General features: G+C 40.3%; 2 protein-coding genes across 2 annotated transcripts; both read left to right on the forward strand.

The window, feature by feature from the left end:
- The first annotated feature begins 7 nt into the window (after positions 1-7).
- LOC144661395 (neuroligin-4, X-linked-like) lies at positions 8-2,057 on the forward strand. Its single transcript, XM_078522140.1, has 2 exons — positions 8-1,152; positions 1,439-2,057. Exons 1-2 carry the CDS (start codon positions 8-10, stop codon positions 2,055-2,057), a joined length of 1,764 nt encoding a protein of 587 aa, XP_078378266.1.
- Positions 2,058-6,223: 4,166 nt separating this feature from the next.
- Positions 6,224-9,950, forward strand: LOC144661392 (neuroligin-4, X-linked-like). The gene is made up of 2 exons (XM_078522138.1): positions 6,224-7,676; positions 8,417-9,950. The coding sequence occupies exons 1-2, from the start codon at positions 6,532-6,534 to the stop codon at positions 9,033-9,035; spliced, it is 1,764 nt and encodes a 587-aa protein (XP_078378264.1). The 5' UTR covers positions 6,224-6,531; the 3' UTR covers positions 9,036-9,950.
- Positions 9,951-15,924: the final 5,974 nt, after the last annotated feature.

Genomic DNA, 15,924 nt, shown 5'->3' on the forward strand with positions numbered 1-15,924 from the left:
AGGAAACATGTTTTCGATGCTGCTGCTAAGGTTGTTCACATTTTGTGAGTTTTTGCTACTCGTCAATTCAGAGTTAGTAAAAGTGTCCACAAAGTATGGAGTTATCGAAGGTCTCGTGGCATCCTACCCGAATGCCTCGGCTCCGTTTAAGTCTGTCAACAAGTTTCTTGGTGTTCCTTTCGCCGCTCCACCGATTGGAGAGCTCAGACTAAAACCACCACAACCGCCAATAGCATGGAAAAACGTTCGGCAAGCGACAAAAAATGGAAACATTTGCTGGCAAGGTAAACTTTTTGAATTTTATATCAAAATATATGCTACAAATTTCACGTATAGTGAGGATTGCTTGTATCTCAACGTCTACAGCCCGAACGTCAGCTTGAGTTTACCCGTGATGGTTTATATTCACGGTGGAGCTTACGAGATCGGTTCAGCAATAACACAACCCAGCGATATGTTGGCTCTTCGCGGAGTGGTTGTAGTTGGGATCCAATATCGTCTCGGTCCATTTGGTTTCTTGACGACCGGGGATTCTGCAGCCCCTGGGAATCTTGGAATGTTGGATCAAGTCGAAGCACTCAAGTGGGTCAAAGATAATATTGCAAACTTTGGCGGGGACCCTAGCAAGGTGACCATATTTGGATTAAGTGCTGGCGGAACAAGTGTTACCCTCCATTTGCTGTCGCCTCTATCGGAGGGCCTCTTCCACCAAGCCATCGCAGAGATTGGAGTGGATTTGAGTCCCTTTGCAATTCAGCCGGTTTCTTATGGCCTCCGTTTTGCCAAAGAGCTCGCTCAAAAGCTGGATTGTACCACAAGAGACCACGAAGCAATGGTCGCCTGCATACGCGAGAAAAAAGGCTCGGACATACAGAAAGCTGCTGACACAATAAGCTATCGCTTCTACGATTATCTGCGTTGGGCGCCAGTTGTCGACAAACACTTTCTTCTTGACACGCCCCGGAATCTGCGAAAGAAAAAAGAATTAAAGAAAGTGAAGTTGATGATCAGTTTCAACAGTCATGAGGGTGCTGCCTCTCTTGGATATATGGCGAACTCGTCTTTTGGGATGGCGGCAAGTTTGGACGATGGAGTGAGTCCGTCATTTTTCAAGGAATTTGTAACAAAGCTTGCCCACGCTCGAAACAGCAGGTGAGTTGCGATTTTGTTGTCAGGTGAACTTAATCTCGTTCCTTGGGCACTCTTCCTTTCAAACATTTCCCTCCCCTTCCACTTTAAAGCAAAAAGTGCCCTGGAACGAGGTTAAGGTAAATCACATGATGCAATCGTTTCAACGCCAAACACAGTTAATCTTGTCTATAACAGGGACTTTGGGCTAATTCCAAACACAACAGCGCCAGGCCATTGGTCCTTGTTTTCCTCCTGTAGCTTTTGAAGAAACAATTAACAAAAAATCACTTCGTTTGCCGTTCTTTAGGAAGAAAACCGCCGACATTATCGCGGACGCGTTGCAGTTCATGTACACCCCATGGCCCGACAACAGTGATAAATACGCACTAAGAAGCCAACTTGTGGACCTTATTGGTGATTATCTGTACTTCGCACCAAGCCATGAGGTCGCCGATATTCACAGCAGAGTTGCTCCAGTGTACATGTACGAGTTCGCTCAGCGTCCAAAGAACGCCAGCATTGTCGAAGAGTGGATGGGTGTGGTTCATGGGGAAAACGTGGCATATGATTTTGGTATCCCGCTTTGGTTCCCAAGGTATAACGCAGCCGACAAAAACGTCAGTTTGTTTATCATGACAGTGTACACGAACTTCGCCAAGACCGGCGATCCAACACCACAGCCAGTTAGCGGTGTTACGTGGGAGAAGTATAACTCCAGTCACAGAGCCTATCTACGAGTTCACCCCAATCCCAAAATGGCGGCGACGTTTGCTCCTCGGCGAATGGCTTTCTGGAATGATTACCATCCTAAACTGGAGCAAGTAAATTTTGAAATTAAGAAAGATGTGGTCAGCGGCACTACCGCTTGTGTTGCGATGGCAATGTTTTATCACATTGCACTTGCTGTCGCTTTGGTGATGTTCTGACGTTTAGTATTTGCACACAGAATGGCTTTCTGGAATGATTACTATCTCAAACTTACGCAAATGAAATTCGATACGAACAAGGATATAGTCAGCGGAGTTATCGCCGGTCATGCTGCGCTTTGGCAGTTATTTTTCAGATTTTATTCTCCAACTCTGCTTTGTAGAGTACACATAACGTGCAAAACGAGGACATATATCTCACGGTATTTGTAGTCGTCTCATTACCCCCCGACAGTGCGAAAAGTTATAAAATGTGGCAAGTCAGCATTTTAGGGAAATAAATCGTTGGATAATAAATCTCTTATAAGACATTTTACTCTACATTTTTAGGATCAATTTAGGTTTCTGGGAAACTGCTCACCTACCCCTCCCCAAACTTAACATTTTGCCCAAAGAAAGAAGTAAGTGTTAATGTTAGGTTAGGGGTAGGGAGGGGTAGGTAGGCAGTTTGTTATTTGTATTTTTACCCGCCCTTCGGACTCGCCAAAATACTACATGACTCGTAAAAATGTACAGCGATACTACATACTAAAATGTCTAATAAGATATATGCACTCGCCAAGATTTCAGCGATGTTCTCATATAGTGAAAACGATCGAGTATTAGAAAGAAAGATGTAAATAAATTACAGAAGGCTTTCGACACACGTCGAAATGAAAGAAAAATTACATGCCCCGAGCAGGATTCGAACCCGCGTCTCCCTGTTACTATTCAGGCGTGACATCGGGTCACCACGCTGGATACGTGGCAACTCATAGGTGTGTATTGGATCGAACACGGTCAATCCACAGGGCATTTTCTTCCTATTCTTCCACCAGCGTGGTGATCCGATGAACAGGGAGACGCGGGTTCGAATCCTGCTCGGGGCATGTAATTTCTTTCATTTCAGAGACGTGTGTCGAAAGCCTTCTGTAATTTATTTACATCTTTCTTTCTGTTTTTAAGGCTTTCATGGCTTCATAAAATTTCTGTCGATCGAGTATTTTCTTCCTTGATCTTCAATTCACGTGAATCACTGGGGCAAATTACTGTAGCAAGTAACTGTGTCTTAACAAGGTATCTTTATTTAAGGTCGCGGGGGATACCTGTGCATGAATAAATTCATTAGGCGAAATTTTGTTTGTCCTGCATCTTTTAAAAGGCTTATATTTCGGTTGTTATGGGTGCGATTAAGCTCAAATTTTACAGCGACTTAAAGAAATGATGAAAGATTATGACTATTATCTTTTATTTGGTGGATTGTACTTAACGGCGGTGATATAGCCTCGTAAGTGACAAATTACGAGATACATGATTTGGTGGCAGAGTTTACGGATCGACTATGAGACAACACACTGTGATCTTGGCAAAAACAGATCAGTCAATATCTCTAGTGTGTCATAACAGAAGCGGATTTTTTAATTTTAGGTTTGCCAGAAAGTTGTGATGGTTTAAATGCGAAAATTTGAATTTAATGCCTTCTACCTCTTTCTAAAAGCGCTCTTTTAAAATTCCGCTTCTGTTATGACACACTACAGTATTCCTAGTTTAACTCTCTGCAGTGGAAGGTCATGAAGTTCTGTATCCGCGCTGAATTCTCTGCCACAAAGTTGTCGGAAAAGTCCAAACTTTGAGATTTCCGAAGGTGTCCCGACCAAAACACGATTTCCAAAGGAGAGATGTAATTATGGTAATTTTAATAATTATATTCCATGCTTTAATTGTGAGAACAATGCGTTTCAAAAAAGACACGATTGTTTATGAATATTATTGTGATTACTTCTCTTACAATCTTTATAAATTCATAAAGCTAAGTGTTGCTGTAAATCGGTTAAAAATCCTTATGAGTTCTAACACTTTTCTTTGTTTTAGAATTCAAGGAAAAAGGAGAATTTTTAAGATCCATACGTCAATTTTGAGTAAACATTTTGTTCACAATCCGTGCTACACGCGAACACATCAAATCACGCGCACGCGCTCATATTTTTTTCCAGTCATAAATATCTCGTAAAGTTGTCGATGTCAGTCGTTGTACTTCGTGCATACGCTTTAAATAAATGCATAATGATGAGCCTAAGGTGTCCCCCGCGACCTTAAGCCCAGTATAAAAGTCACATCCTGTACAATTTGTCGATTTGCAATATCAGCAGGACTGTGTGGAGTCAACTGACACCATGAGTAACAAAATACGATTACTGAATGTAATGACCATGTATAATAGCAAAGAGAATCGCACGAAAGGGAATGCAACCGCTTAGCAGAAATTTTTAACATCAACCGAAACATAGAGGAAGGGCTGTGTATGACTTATTGTGATAGTGAAATATGAATTGTGAAATTTAAAGGCGGATTTTGAAGTTGACCCAAATGTAATTCGTTTAAACTTCTCCAATTTTGCTATACATGCCCGCCCTTCTTGGCTCTCCCTTGTTTTTGTTTTTTGACTTCTTCTACTGTTTTTTCGTATTAACACAAATAAATGACTAGACAGTATTGTTTCCACATTGAACAATTAGTAGGATATTCAAGAACTCTTGAAGAAAATAATTATTTTCCCAAAGAAAAGAAAATGTTCTACTGCACTGGTTTTGAAGAAACACAATCTCGAGCCCAGAGTTCATCTAGTCGGTCAGCGGTATGGGATAAAAGTGTCTACCGGCGACCCTACCGCTGACCAATCGCTGACGGACCGCGGAGCCGGGAGACACTCTGGGCTCGAGATTGGAAGAAACACTAAGAAGCCTGCGTGTTTCAGCTAACTAATACTTTAATATTGATATCCTGAATGTTTTTGCAGAATCAAAGCCAAGACTACGAAAATAAAATTAACCGGCAGGTTGTCATACGTTGTAACGTCTTAATTTTTCTTGTATTTTGATGTTTTGACTAATATGTGTATGTTCTTATCACGGGTGAAGCGGGTGGTGGGGGGGGGGGGGGGGGGGGGCTTGGATATTTCATTGCTTTGCAAATGTTATCTACATGACAATGCCTTGAGAAAGAACATGCCTCGAAATAGTTTCATTGTGACATACGCTTTAATAGCTTTAAACCGGGTAGTTAATGTTTAACCACTTCTTTGGCTAACAAGAAAGCAAAACGCTTCTGGACAGATCCAGTAGCGTTTATATTTCCTTTTGTTGTTGTTCAACAAGAAGTGCGTTTTGTTGAAGCGTGACTTTCAAAATACGATACTCGGCCGTCAGTATTAAAGGTCAAAGGCGCTTTGATCGCCTTTTTAGTCCTTTAAGGTAGAGTTGTCAGAGTTGTTTTCTTTCTACTACTAAAACTCATAAAATGTAGCGTGTCCCATTCATTTATATCTCGCACTGGTCATTTCTAACTGCCCGGCAGTTCTATTTTGCTCTGTGGTTTAAGCGAAGATTCCTTGTTGAGTTAAACACATGGAAAACGCTTATAACGCACGTAAGTTTAATCCCTCAAGTGGTTAGTAATTTAAAACATTTCCTCCGTCCCATTCACCTTCCCCCATGGAGGCAATTTCAAGTGGGTGATGAAAGATGACCAGTTTTAAGCTAATCAACATGCGTGACCTTCAAAGCCCTACCAACAAAAAAACCTGAAGGTAGATTATGAACCGGGGGGGAACCGGACCCCATTCGGTTAAATATAAACGAAAGAGACAAATTATATTTGGCGAGTTCTGTGATATTCAATAAAAAGACATCTTTGCAATTGGCCTGAGTAAACAACTACCAGACCGCGTTGGTCTCGAGAAGTATTGTGTATCAGGCCGAGGGCTTATACCAGATGTCACGCTACAAGCTAAGATAACGCAACGTTTGTTGAAAAATTATTCAATACAAAAGTTGTCATCTACTTTTATTATCATACATTAATTTTTTGACAAATGTCCTGTTAATTATTTAAGACCCCCTTGGGAAACGTCATCGCTTCTGCATGCATTGCGTGCCATTTTTTTTTATAGGACACAATAAAATGAAACATGATTTAACAGTACGTGTATGACCACCGTGTACAAATATGACCAAATATTGATCTTACACTTTTGAAAGGATTATCGTCTAAATTTAGAACCGTTGTAAACAATGTGTATAATGGTTCGTTTGCAACGGATGTTATCACAGATATCGCCACGGGTATTATTACAATTATCGTCACGATAGCATCATAATAGTCTATAATACGGGGGCAGTGAAAGTTAAGTTATCATTACCCGGGCATGTCGCGTGTTTGCGTGAGGATCCAAAGTTCTATCATCAGAACCTTATCTGATAGCAAGTTCTGATAAGTATCATAACCAAATATCGTCACGATAACATAACGCAAATGCCTTGATTGAGTACTAAAACATGTAAAATAACACGCACTGACAGTTCAATTTGCTGACAACACACATTCCTTGGTCAAGCGATTGATGAACTTGTTTCAGTCATTGTCTTCGTGATCCGAAGTGGAGACGTAAGTTCAAACAATTTTGTGAGGCTGCAAAAAGAATCACACCGAGGGAAACATGTTTTCGATGCTGCTGCTAAGGTTGTCCATATTCTGCGCGTTTTTGCTGCTTGTAACATCCGAGTCAGTAAAAGTGTCAACAAAGTATGGAGACATCGAAGGTCTTGTGGCATCATACCCGAATGCCTCGGCTCCGTTCAAGTCTGTCAACAAGTTTCTTGGCGTTCCTTTCGCTGCTCCGCCGATTGGAGAGCTCAGACTAAAACCACCACAACCGCCAGTGGCGTGGGAAAACGTGCGGCAAGCGACAAAGAATGGAAACATTTGTTGGCAAAATGAATATTTTGAATTTTATGTCAAAATGTTTGCTACAAAATTCACGTACAGTGAGGATTGCTTGTATCTCAACGTCTTCAGCCCGAACGTCAGCTTACGTTTACCCGTGATGGTTTATATTCACGGTGGAGGTTACGAGATCGGTTCAGCAATAACACAACCCAGCGATATGTTGGCTCTTCAAGGTGTGGTAGTAGTTGTCATCCAGTATCGTCTCGGTCCGCTTGGTTTTTTGACGACCGGAGATTCGGCGTCCCTTGGAAATTTCGGAATGTTGGATCAGGTTCAAGCTCTACAGTGGGTTAAAGAAAACATTGAATATTTTGGCGGGGACCCCAACAAGGTGACCATATTTGGATTAAGTGCTGGTGGATCAAGTGTATCCCTGCATCTACTGTCGCCTCTATCGCAGGGCCTCTTTCACCAAGTCATCGCAGAGAGCGGAGTGGATTTGAGTCCATTTGCGATTCAACCAGTTTCTTTAGGTCTCCGTTTTGCCAAAGAGCTCGCTCAAAAGCTGGATTGTACAACAGGCGATCACAGCGCCATGGTTGCCTGCATACGCGAGAAACGAGACACGGACATACAGAAAGCCTCCGAGTCAATCGTCTATCCGTTCTATGATTATCTGCGCTGGGCGCCAGTTGTGGACAAACACTTTCTTCTTGACACTCCCCGGAATCTGCGAAAGAAAGAAGAATTCAAGAAAGCAAAGTTGATGATCAGTTTCAACAGTCAGGAGGGTGGGCAGGCTCTTGGATGGATGGCGAATCTTTCTTTCGGGATGGCAGCAAGTGTGGACAATGGAGTAAGTCCGTCATTTTTCAAGGAATTCGTAACAAAGCTTGCACATGGGCGAAACAGTAGGTGAGCTGCAATTTTTTGTCAGGTGAACCCATCCTCGTTCCCAGGGCGCATTTCCCGCCCCTCCCACTTTGAAGGGAAAAGCTCCCTGCGAACGAGGTTGAGGTAAACCACATGATGCAATTCCACTCCAAATTTGGTAAATCAAAGAACAGTTCCAAAATATTTTTGTGATTTAAGTTTTTGGGATCATAAATATATTTGCTTGTTCCTATTTTGGTAAGATGTGCCCTTGTTGAAGTTGAAGCCAGACCCCTTTATCAATATGAGCATGTTTTGCTATAATAATGGGATATAACTTGAAATTTTCCCATTGACATGCTCTGTACCCAAATTTCAAAAAATCCTTCACTTTATCTGGTCTTAAAACAAATCGTATCTTCTTTGGAATATTCTTGCTTCTTAACTTCGTCTGATCAAGGTTTTGCAAAAAAATCTTGATCGGTTGTAGGTCAACACATTTGTCCTTAATTGTTCGGTCTGAGGCCAGATAATTCCGAATTCGATATTATAATGATTTCATCGGGCATTGTTGCGAATTTTTGCGGGCTAAAATGGAGAATTCAGTGGGCTGAGTTGGTGGGTCCGGTAATCAAACTCGGCCAAATTGGTGGGAGGCGAGCACTCTCGCCACTGCGCCATCCCTGTCCCCTAGATGTGATCTCAAGGTTCTTGTTTTTGAACTGTTGGTAACGGGGTAACAATTAACAGCAACTCACGTCCCCCCTCCCCCTCCTTTTTAGGAAGAAAACCGCCGACCTCATCGCAGACGCGTTGCAGTTCATGTACACCCCATGGCCTGACAACAGTGATAAATACGCACTAAGAAGCCAACTTGTGGACCTCATCGGTGATTATATGTACTTTGCACCAAGCCACGAGGTCGCCAATATTCACAGCAAAGTTGCACCAGTGTACATGTACGAGTTCGCTCATCGTCCAAAGAACGCCAGCATTTTCGCAGAGTGGATGGGTGTGGTTCATGGCGAGAACGTGCCGTTTGATTTTGGAATCCCGCTTTGGTACCCCGGGTATGACGCGGCCGACAAAAACGTCAGTTTGTTTATCATGGAAGCATACGCAAACTTCGCGAAGACCGGCGATCCAACACCACAGCCAGTCAGCGGTGTTACGTGGGAGAGGTACAACTCCAGTCACAGATCTTATCTGCGAGTTCACCCCAATCCCAAAATGGCGGCGACGTTTGCTCCTCGGCGAATGGCTTTCTGGAATGATTACCATCCCAAATTGGAGCAAGTAAGTTTTGAAACCAAGAAAGATGTTGTCAGCGGTACTAGCTCCGGTGTTGCCATGGCAATGTTTTATCACATTGCACTTGCTTTTGTTTTGGTGATGTTCTGAAATTTAGTTGTACGACGTCGTTATGGTGCAGTGACTTGCTAAGGCATAAATATAACATCCCATAAAACACCCGGAGCAATTAGATTCTTATCAGCGTATATTTTCAATGTCTTATTCCAAAATAAGAGTTATAAGACATTTTTTAACTGAATGATGTAACGTTTTTAATTCTATGCTCGAGATGCATGCTTTTGCAATGAATCAGTCAGCTGCAGTTGTTTCAAGTAATGACAGGAGCCCATGAGCTCCTGGTTTTCCAAATATAAGCATATATGCATAATTCGTTCTTAGGAACTACATAAGAAGCAGAATAGAATTTCTTTAACAGTTAGAAATTTACTGATTAAGCGGCGATGAAATGAAATGTAACATTGTGGAACATAAGCTAACAGGAAAAGTGGACATTGATATATTGTTATCGTATTGCCCAGGTTTGTATTCATGAGTGCTTTTTTTACGTTTGCCTCTGTTTTCCATTTATCAGGTCGTTTCTGTTTATGGTTCATTTTATAATCATGTAAGCGATTTTGCAGTTCTTTCTATATAGTTAGAGACTGCTCATTATACTCTACATAGATACTCTTATTTTAAATTTGAATAAAATGAAGTGTATACCACAACCAAATGTTAATTTATGCCAAAGCTCTATAAAGTGACCACCCTATAAGAGTACAGTTCTCCTTATGGAGACCCTTATAATATAGACACCTCCCTCATACAGGCAGTCAGAGTCTGGTCCGAAACTAACCAAAATTCATATAAACTCTTCCTTTGTAATACGGTTACCTCCATAGTACGAACACTCTTTCTACCTCTCGGTGTCCATATCAGACCTCTTAAAGGGGCTATGTCTAGGTATTTTAGGTAATTTTATTTATTTTCGTTATTTAAGAGTTCTCAACTTCAAATTGGCAGAGCAAAAGTCTTTTATTGGCAAAATCACGGCCACCTAACAAACAAGAATGGTTTTCAAACATTGTAAATGACTTTTTATACAAATTGAGATAAAAAGTTTACCTGAACGCCATCCGTTTTAATCTTCGCGAATTTTGCCCATCCATGCCCCTTCTTGGCCATTCTGTGTTTCTTTTGAGTTGTTCTACAGTTTTAAGCCGTTATTGTGAAATCTCACGGTAAACAGAGTCACAAGTCACTTGATAAGTACCTGGTTTTAGATATTTTTGTCAGTCAGTCGATCATTCTCCCGGTTTTTACTGAAATCTACAGGTTATTTCACTTCAATCTCCAGATTTCAAGTGCTTTGAGGTTGAGAGATCAGCCATATTAAAGGGACTGTGTCACGGATGTTAGCCAAATTTAGGCATGGGAAATGACCATAAATTCGAAGAAATATAAAAAATAACCTCTTAAAAAAGTGAAGAAACATTTTAGTGACACAGCAAATACAAAAGAAGGAAGGATGGGCAAAAGTGACGAAGATTGAAACGAATTGCGCTATGGGTTTTTGAAATGTTGTTGGGCTGAACAGTTTTCAAAGTTAATCTCGTTTGCTTGTAACTTTAAATTTTAACGCCCGGGAGACACATTTCACTGCAACGAAGCTATGGTGTTGCCATTTAGATTCATGGAAGAAATTTCTTTGCAAACATCAAGTTTCATAACGAGTATTTGGCAAAACATAATGAAATACCGGCGTAAAGAGGTTCGACGACTTTACTTGACAAAATATTAGGAAGTACGTTTTATAGTTTAAAGATGAATTCCAGTCCGCACTGCGCAATCTCGGCTGCAATGTTTATGTGAGCCTCACACGAAGGAATGTTTACAAGCAAAACTGAAAATTCCGTGACAAACTTTACCTTTTTCTTCATTATTAGCACCAGATATCATTGCAGAACAAATAAGTGGCGATGTCCTTTAAAGCGGACCATCGCATTTCGGGTCGGAAGGACGTTTTCCTTCAAACTTTGTCCAGTGAACTATCTTGGTTTATAAGTAAATGTAACGGCATTAGTTTTTTGAAATACGTTAAAATGTTTTTTTCAGAGCCTATAACAGCCAAGGCGACTAAAAGGCTAAATTTTGATGGTCGCTACAACGAAAAACTGCACAAGTTGACGAGCTCGGCACACAAAAACCACCGACCGCAACAGAAAACTATTATAATCCCATGAAAGGTGGTCCTTAAAGGCTTGTGAAATCATGTTTGTTTTAATACTTTTTTAAATTTTCAGGTTTGGAAAAATTTATGTCTCAACATCCGTCAGATCGCTTTTTATAAACATGCCAATGTACCCTGACTTTGCTGGCCTTTAATTTCCAAGTCCAGACCAGACCATTCTAAATTCCACCTGAATTCTACTAAATGGATGCCAGGGAGCACAGTAATCTAAAAATACCTTGCACTTCTTACCTTCTTTCGTCACAGCGACTTCTAACTTTTCGTGTTTTAAGCGAATTTTTCACACACATTATGCAAATGAGGTTGTAACCCAACTACGATTGTTTTCAACAAAAACGGTTAAATTGTAAAATTTCGACAATGTAGGTGGAAAATACAAGGAGTTTTATAGAAAGAAAACTTGCAAATGATATGAGTGGTTAAAATTGACGAATTAAGTTGTCTTGAACTTTGCATGCTTTTAAGACAAATGTCACAATTGATTTGCAAAATGTGTTGTCTGCTGAACTTTGACCGATGTTTTCAAACAAACCGTTCTCACTTTTTGAAACTCGCTGTTTTTCATTTAAAAAGGGAAGAACAAATAAGTTCTTACTAAATCTGAAAGCGTTCAAGGTGTAATATTTGAAAATTCCTTCAGTTTTAACTGGTCTAACAAGTTGGAGTGATGTAACTCTTGAAATAAACAATTTGTGACCTTGTATTTCAGTTGACATGTTTTGTTGCCACTTTATAAAGTTGCAGTTTTAGTTAGTTAATCTGCTGTTCAAAGTCACTTTCATAAACTTGTTTTGCATAAAGCAGCAATCATTTTTCCTAGCCAGAATTCCCGCGGTCTTTATGATCACTTTCTTCCTTAAGCTTCCTTAGCGCTTTACAACTTTATTTGCGTGACTTTTCGTGTTTCATGCAAACAAGATTTTCGTCGGCAAAACCCGACGGTTCGTACCGTCAAAATTCTATTGCCACAATTCACGTTACCAGCTGTAAGGATGTCCAAAGACATTTGAAATTGTCATTCTGTAACTAGTTTTATTCATAGTTTAGTGTATAGTGTTGTATAATGGCACGAATTTTTAAATAAATGTTAGAGACAGTTCTCGGGTAAGTATTGTCACTGTGATAATGTAATTAGTTTGAGCCAAAGTTTTGTAATTGGCTCCAAAAATAAAATTTCAAAACAAGATGTCGTGCTTTTTGTCGCAAACGGGAAAGTGTGGCGATTCACGAGGCGTTTCAGGTCTTTTCTGCTTGCTTCAGTGCGATGAATCGATAGACAGCCACCTCGCTATTATACATTTATCGCGAGAGGACATCACAGAATGGCAAATTATCTTGGCCAGAGCTGGCTTTTTTCGATTTAGAGGAGTCGGTTGTCGCAAAAATGACCGTGTGCGCCAAGCATAGGCACACATTTGGAAAGTTCTGGCGCCCAATAACAGCTTGCCTATATCCAGCGCACCAAGGACGTCCACGAAGAAACCAGTAGGGGCCAAAGAGCCGATATTCCGTAAATCTGGAAATGTCAAAGGCTATTCAGAAGATGTACGGTGTTTTCGTTCAAGTTGGATCCGGTGCGTAGAGAGTTACCATACAGTGCCGTAGCAAGGGGAGGGGCCTGGGGGGGGGGGGGGGGGGGGGGCGTGCCCCCCAGTTTCTTTCCCAAAAAGTAAAACAAACCTGTATAAAATGTTGAAAATACAATTTTATCTTCCGAGAGGTTTTGAAACAATAAACATTTGTTCTTCTTTTCATTTTGTTTAACGTATGTAGGGTGATGCAGAACAATATTAAACAGCCAAAAACTAAAACAAACCAGAAATCGTGACAACAATGTCTCAAAAATGTCTCAAAAATGTCAAAATGTCTCAAAAATGTCACAAATTCGCAGTATGCGTAAATCCCAGACAGCTTTTGGAGAGCGCTGGAAATTGCATTTTCAAGCCTCTAGATTTCAAAATTTTCTGGGAGGGCATGCCCCCACACCCCCCTAGATTAGTTATAATTGTTTGGCCGTGTCGCGCTAGTTTCCGTTTTGACCGATTGATCTAAATTTGTGTCAAGAAAACAGACAAGTGCTTTTTGAGTAGAGATTTTCTATGAAAAGTATTTTATTTGCAATGAGAAAGAGTTTTTTTTTCTTTTTTTTGGAAAAGAATGACATAATCTCAAGGTGTAGTAAATTGTACCGTGTAGTGGCAACAGGTATCAGACACGTTCTTGTTATAAGCTTAGAGGTAGTTGTGCAAACTGAAATTTGTATAAGGTGTGGTAGCACATCTAAAGATGAAAATCAAATGAATAAGCAAAAAAGTCGAACGAACCTAGATAAAGAACCACGCGATCGCGATTAGTTCTGAACAGATTAGGTATAAATTACTGGCCGTGTCACGTCAGTTTCCGTTTTGTTACGGTTAAAGTCGCCCCAGTGATCTATAAAGTTTGAGTCCAGGAAACAGACTTGAAAGTATTTTTTTTCAGTAGAATATTTCTATTAAAAGTATTTCTTTTGCAATGAGGCAGTATTTTTATTTCCTATTACGGAGGAGAATATATCTCGAGCAGTGGGATGATAATTAAACGTCGATATCCACGGGTTTGTGAGTATAAGATGTATGTAAATAAAATTAAGTTCGCACGAGCGAGCTTTTGTGTTAAAATAACTTACTGATACACAGAGTATTACTAAAATTTACTGATATCTGTGTATGTAACAAAGAAGTTAAAAACGAAATTCATTAGGAAGAAAGGCAATTAGGGCCACAAAGTACCGTCCTCAGCTACGGTAACAGAATAAATTTTTTTTTTTAATTTCGTACATTGATGTCAGTAATTAAATTAAAATAAAGGAATCCTAGATTTCAATGTGTGGTGGCTAAAATTGAACTTATTACATTGTACATACTGAGAAAATGTTCAGATTCCAAAAGTAACAAAACTGTTAACTCAACAATAGAAATCAGCAAAACCTAAGAGTACACAATCCAACTAGTAAGTTTACCTGACCAAGTTTAGCAGACAGCGAAACTGCATAATTAATTCGTAACAAATTCAAAGTTCCAGGACGAATAATTCGCCGTTTTTAACCGCTTAAAACGTTTGCAAGTGATCGTTCTGTGAAATGACTTGAATTTTTGACTTGCAATGCTGTAAGTCAACGATTAAACCGATTTTGTTAAAAACAACCGTTGCTCGGTTTACAGCCTCATTTGCATAATGTGTGTGAAAAATTCGCTTAAAACACGAAAAGTTGGAAGTCGCTGTGACGAAAGAAGGTAAGAAGTGCAAGGTATTTTTAGATTACTGTGCTCCCTGGCATCCATTTAGTAGAATTCAGGTGGAATTTAGAATGGTCTGGTCTGGACTTGGAAATTAAAGGCCAGCAAAGTCAGGGTATATTTGCATGTTTATAAAAAGCGATCTGACGGATGTTGAGACATAAATTTTTCCAAACCTGAAAATTTAAAAAATATTAAAACAAACATGATTTCACAAGCCTTTAAGGGCCACCTTTCATGGGATTATAATAGTTTTCTGTTGCGGTCGGCGGTTTTTGTGTGCCGAGCTCGTCAACTTGTGCAGTTTTTCGTTGTAGCGACCATCAAAATTTAGCCTTTTAGTCGCCTTGGCTGTTATAGGCTCTGAAAAAAAACATTTTAACGTATTTCAAAAAACTAATGCCGTTACATTTACTTATAAACCAAGATAGTTCACTGGGCAAAGTTTGAAGGAAAACGTCCTTCCGACCCGAAATGCGATGGTCCGCTTTAAAGGACATCGCCACATAATAACGAGTAGAAGAACCTTGACGCTATTTCAAACCGACGTTTCAGCTCATTACATCGGGAATTCTTGAACGAAACGAACCGTAATGGCGGACTAAAAAACCTCATGTATTCTGTCACCGAAGTGTAACGTTTTAACGAATTCAAAACGAAAACAAAAACAAACCCCGAGTCTGCGCAGTACGGACTGGAAATCATCTTTAAGTTTGCTTGGATATGACAGAAAGGTAAAGGTAATACGAGTCTAGTGGCCCCCTCAGGCCGGAGCTTATCCCGGTTTTCGTAGTATGAAGCGACTAGGAGTGTTTCTACTCCCCATGGATGCGATGCTAGTCCATTGCAGGGTTACCCTCAATACGCCCGCGCCCATTTACACACCATGGTGAATAGAGGCAATATGAGAGTAAAGTGTCTTGCCCAAGAACACAACGCAGTGACCCTGTCCTGGGCTTGAACCCGGACCGTTCGATCCGGAATCCAGCACGCTAGCCATTGGGCCACCGCGCCTCCCACGGATTCAAAAAGTCTACTCCCTTAATTTTTATTGTTTCAGTTGAAGTATTTTGTCGATCCGCTACTGTATAATTCGTACGTATAATTCTACGTTGTATCGGTCTCTGCTTTTAAATTCCTTATTTTGTATTTTAAGCAGATTATATCACTATTGATCTAACGTATACCAGTAGGATTATCGTCCACGGTTGCGTACTTGAACATTTAATATATATACATATATACAATCAATACAAAACCAGTCAATGAAAACGTATTCCGATCAAAGCTGCTGTACCTCTGTTTCGAAACGTTTTTTTTTTTATCCCGCTTTTAAGACCCCCTCCCAATCTCCCGATATTAGCCCTCCCGTTAAAAGGGCCATTCAATACCCTTTCCAGAGTTTTATAAGGCAAGGGTATATGAACGGAATTTTATGATATTCAGGAACTGGAATTCTTCTCCCAAA

The sequence above is a fragment of the Oculina patagonica genome, chromosome 7 (genome assembly GCF_052425735.1).
Source record: "Oculina patagonica isolate OP01 chromosome 7, crgOcupat, whole genome shotgun sequence".
NCBI lineage: Eukaryota > Metazoa > Cnidaria > Anthozoa > Scleractinia > Oculinidae > Oculina > Oculina patagonica.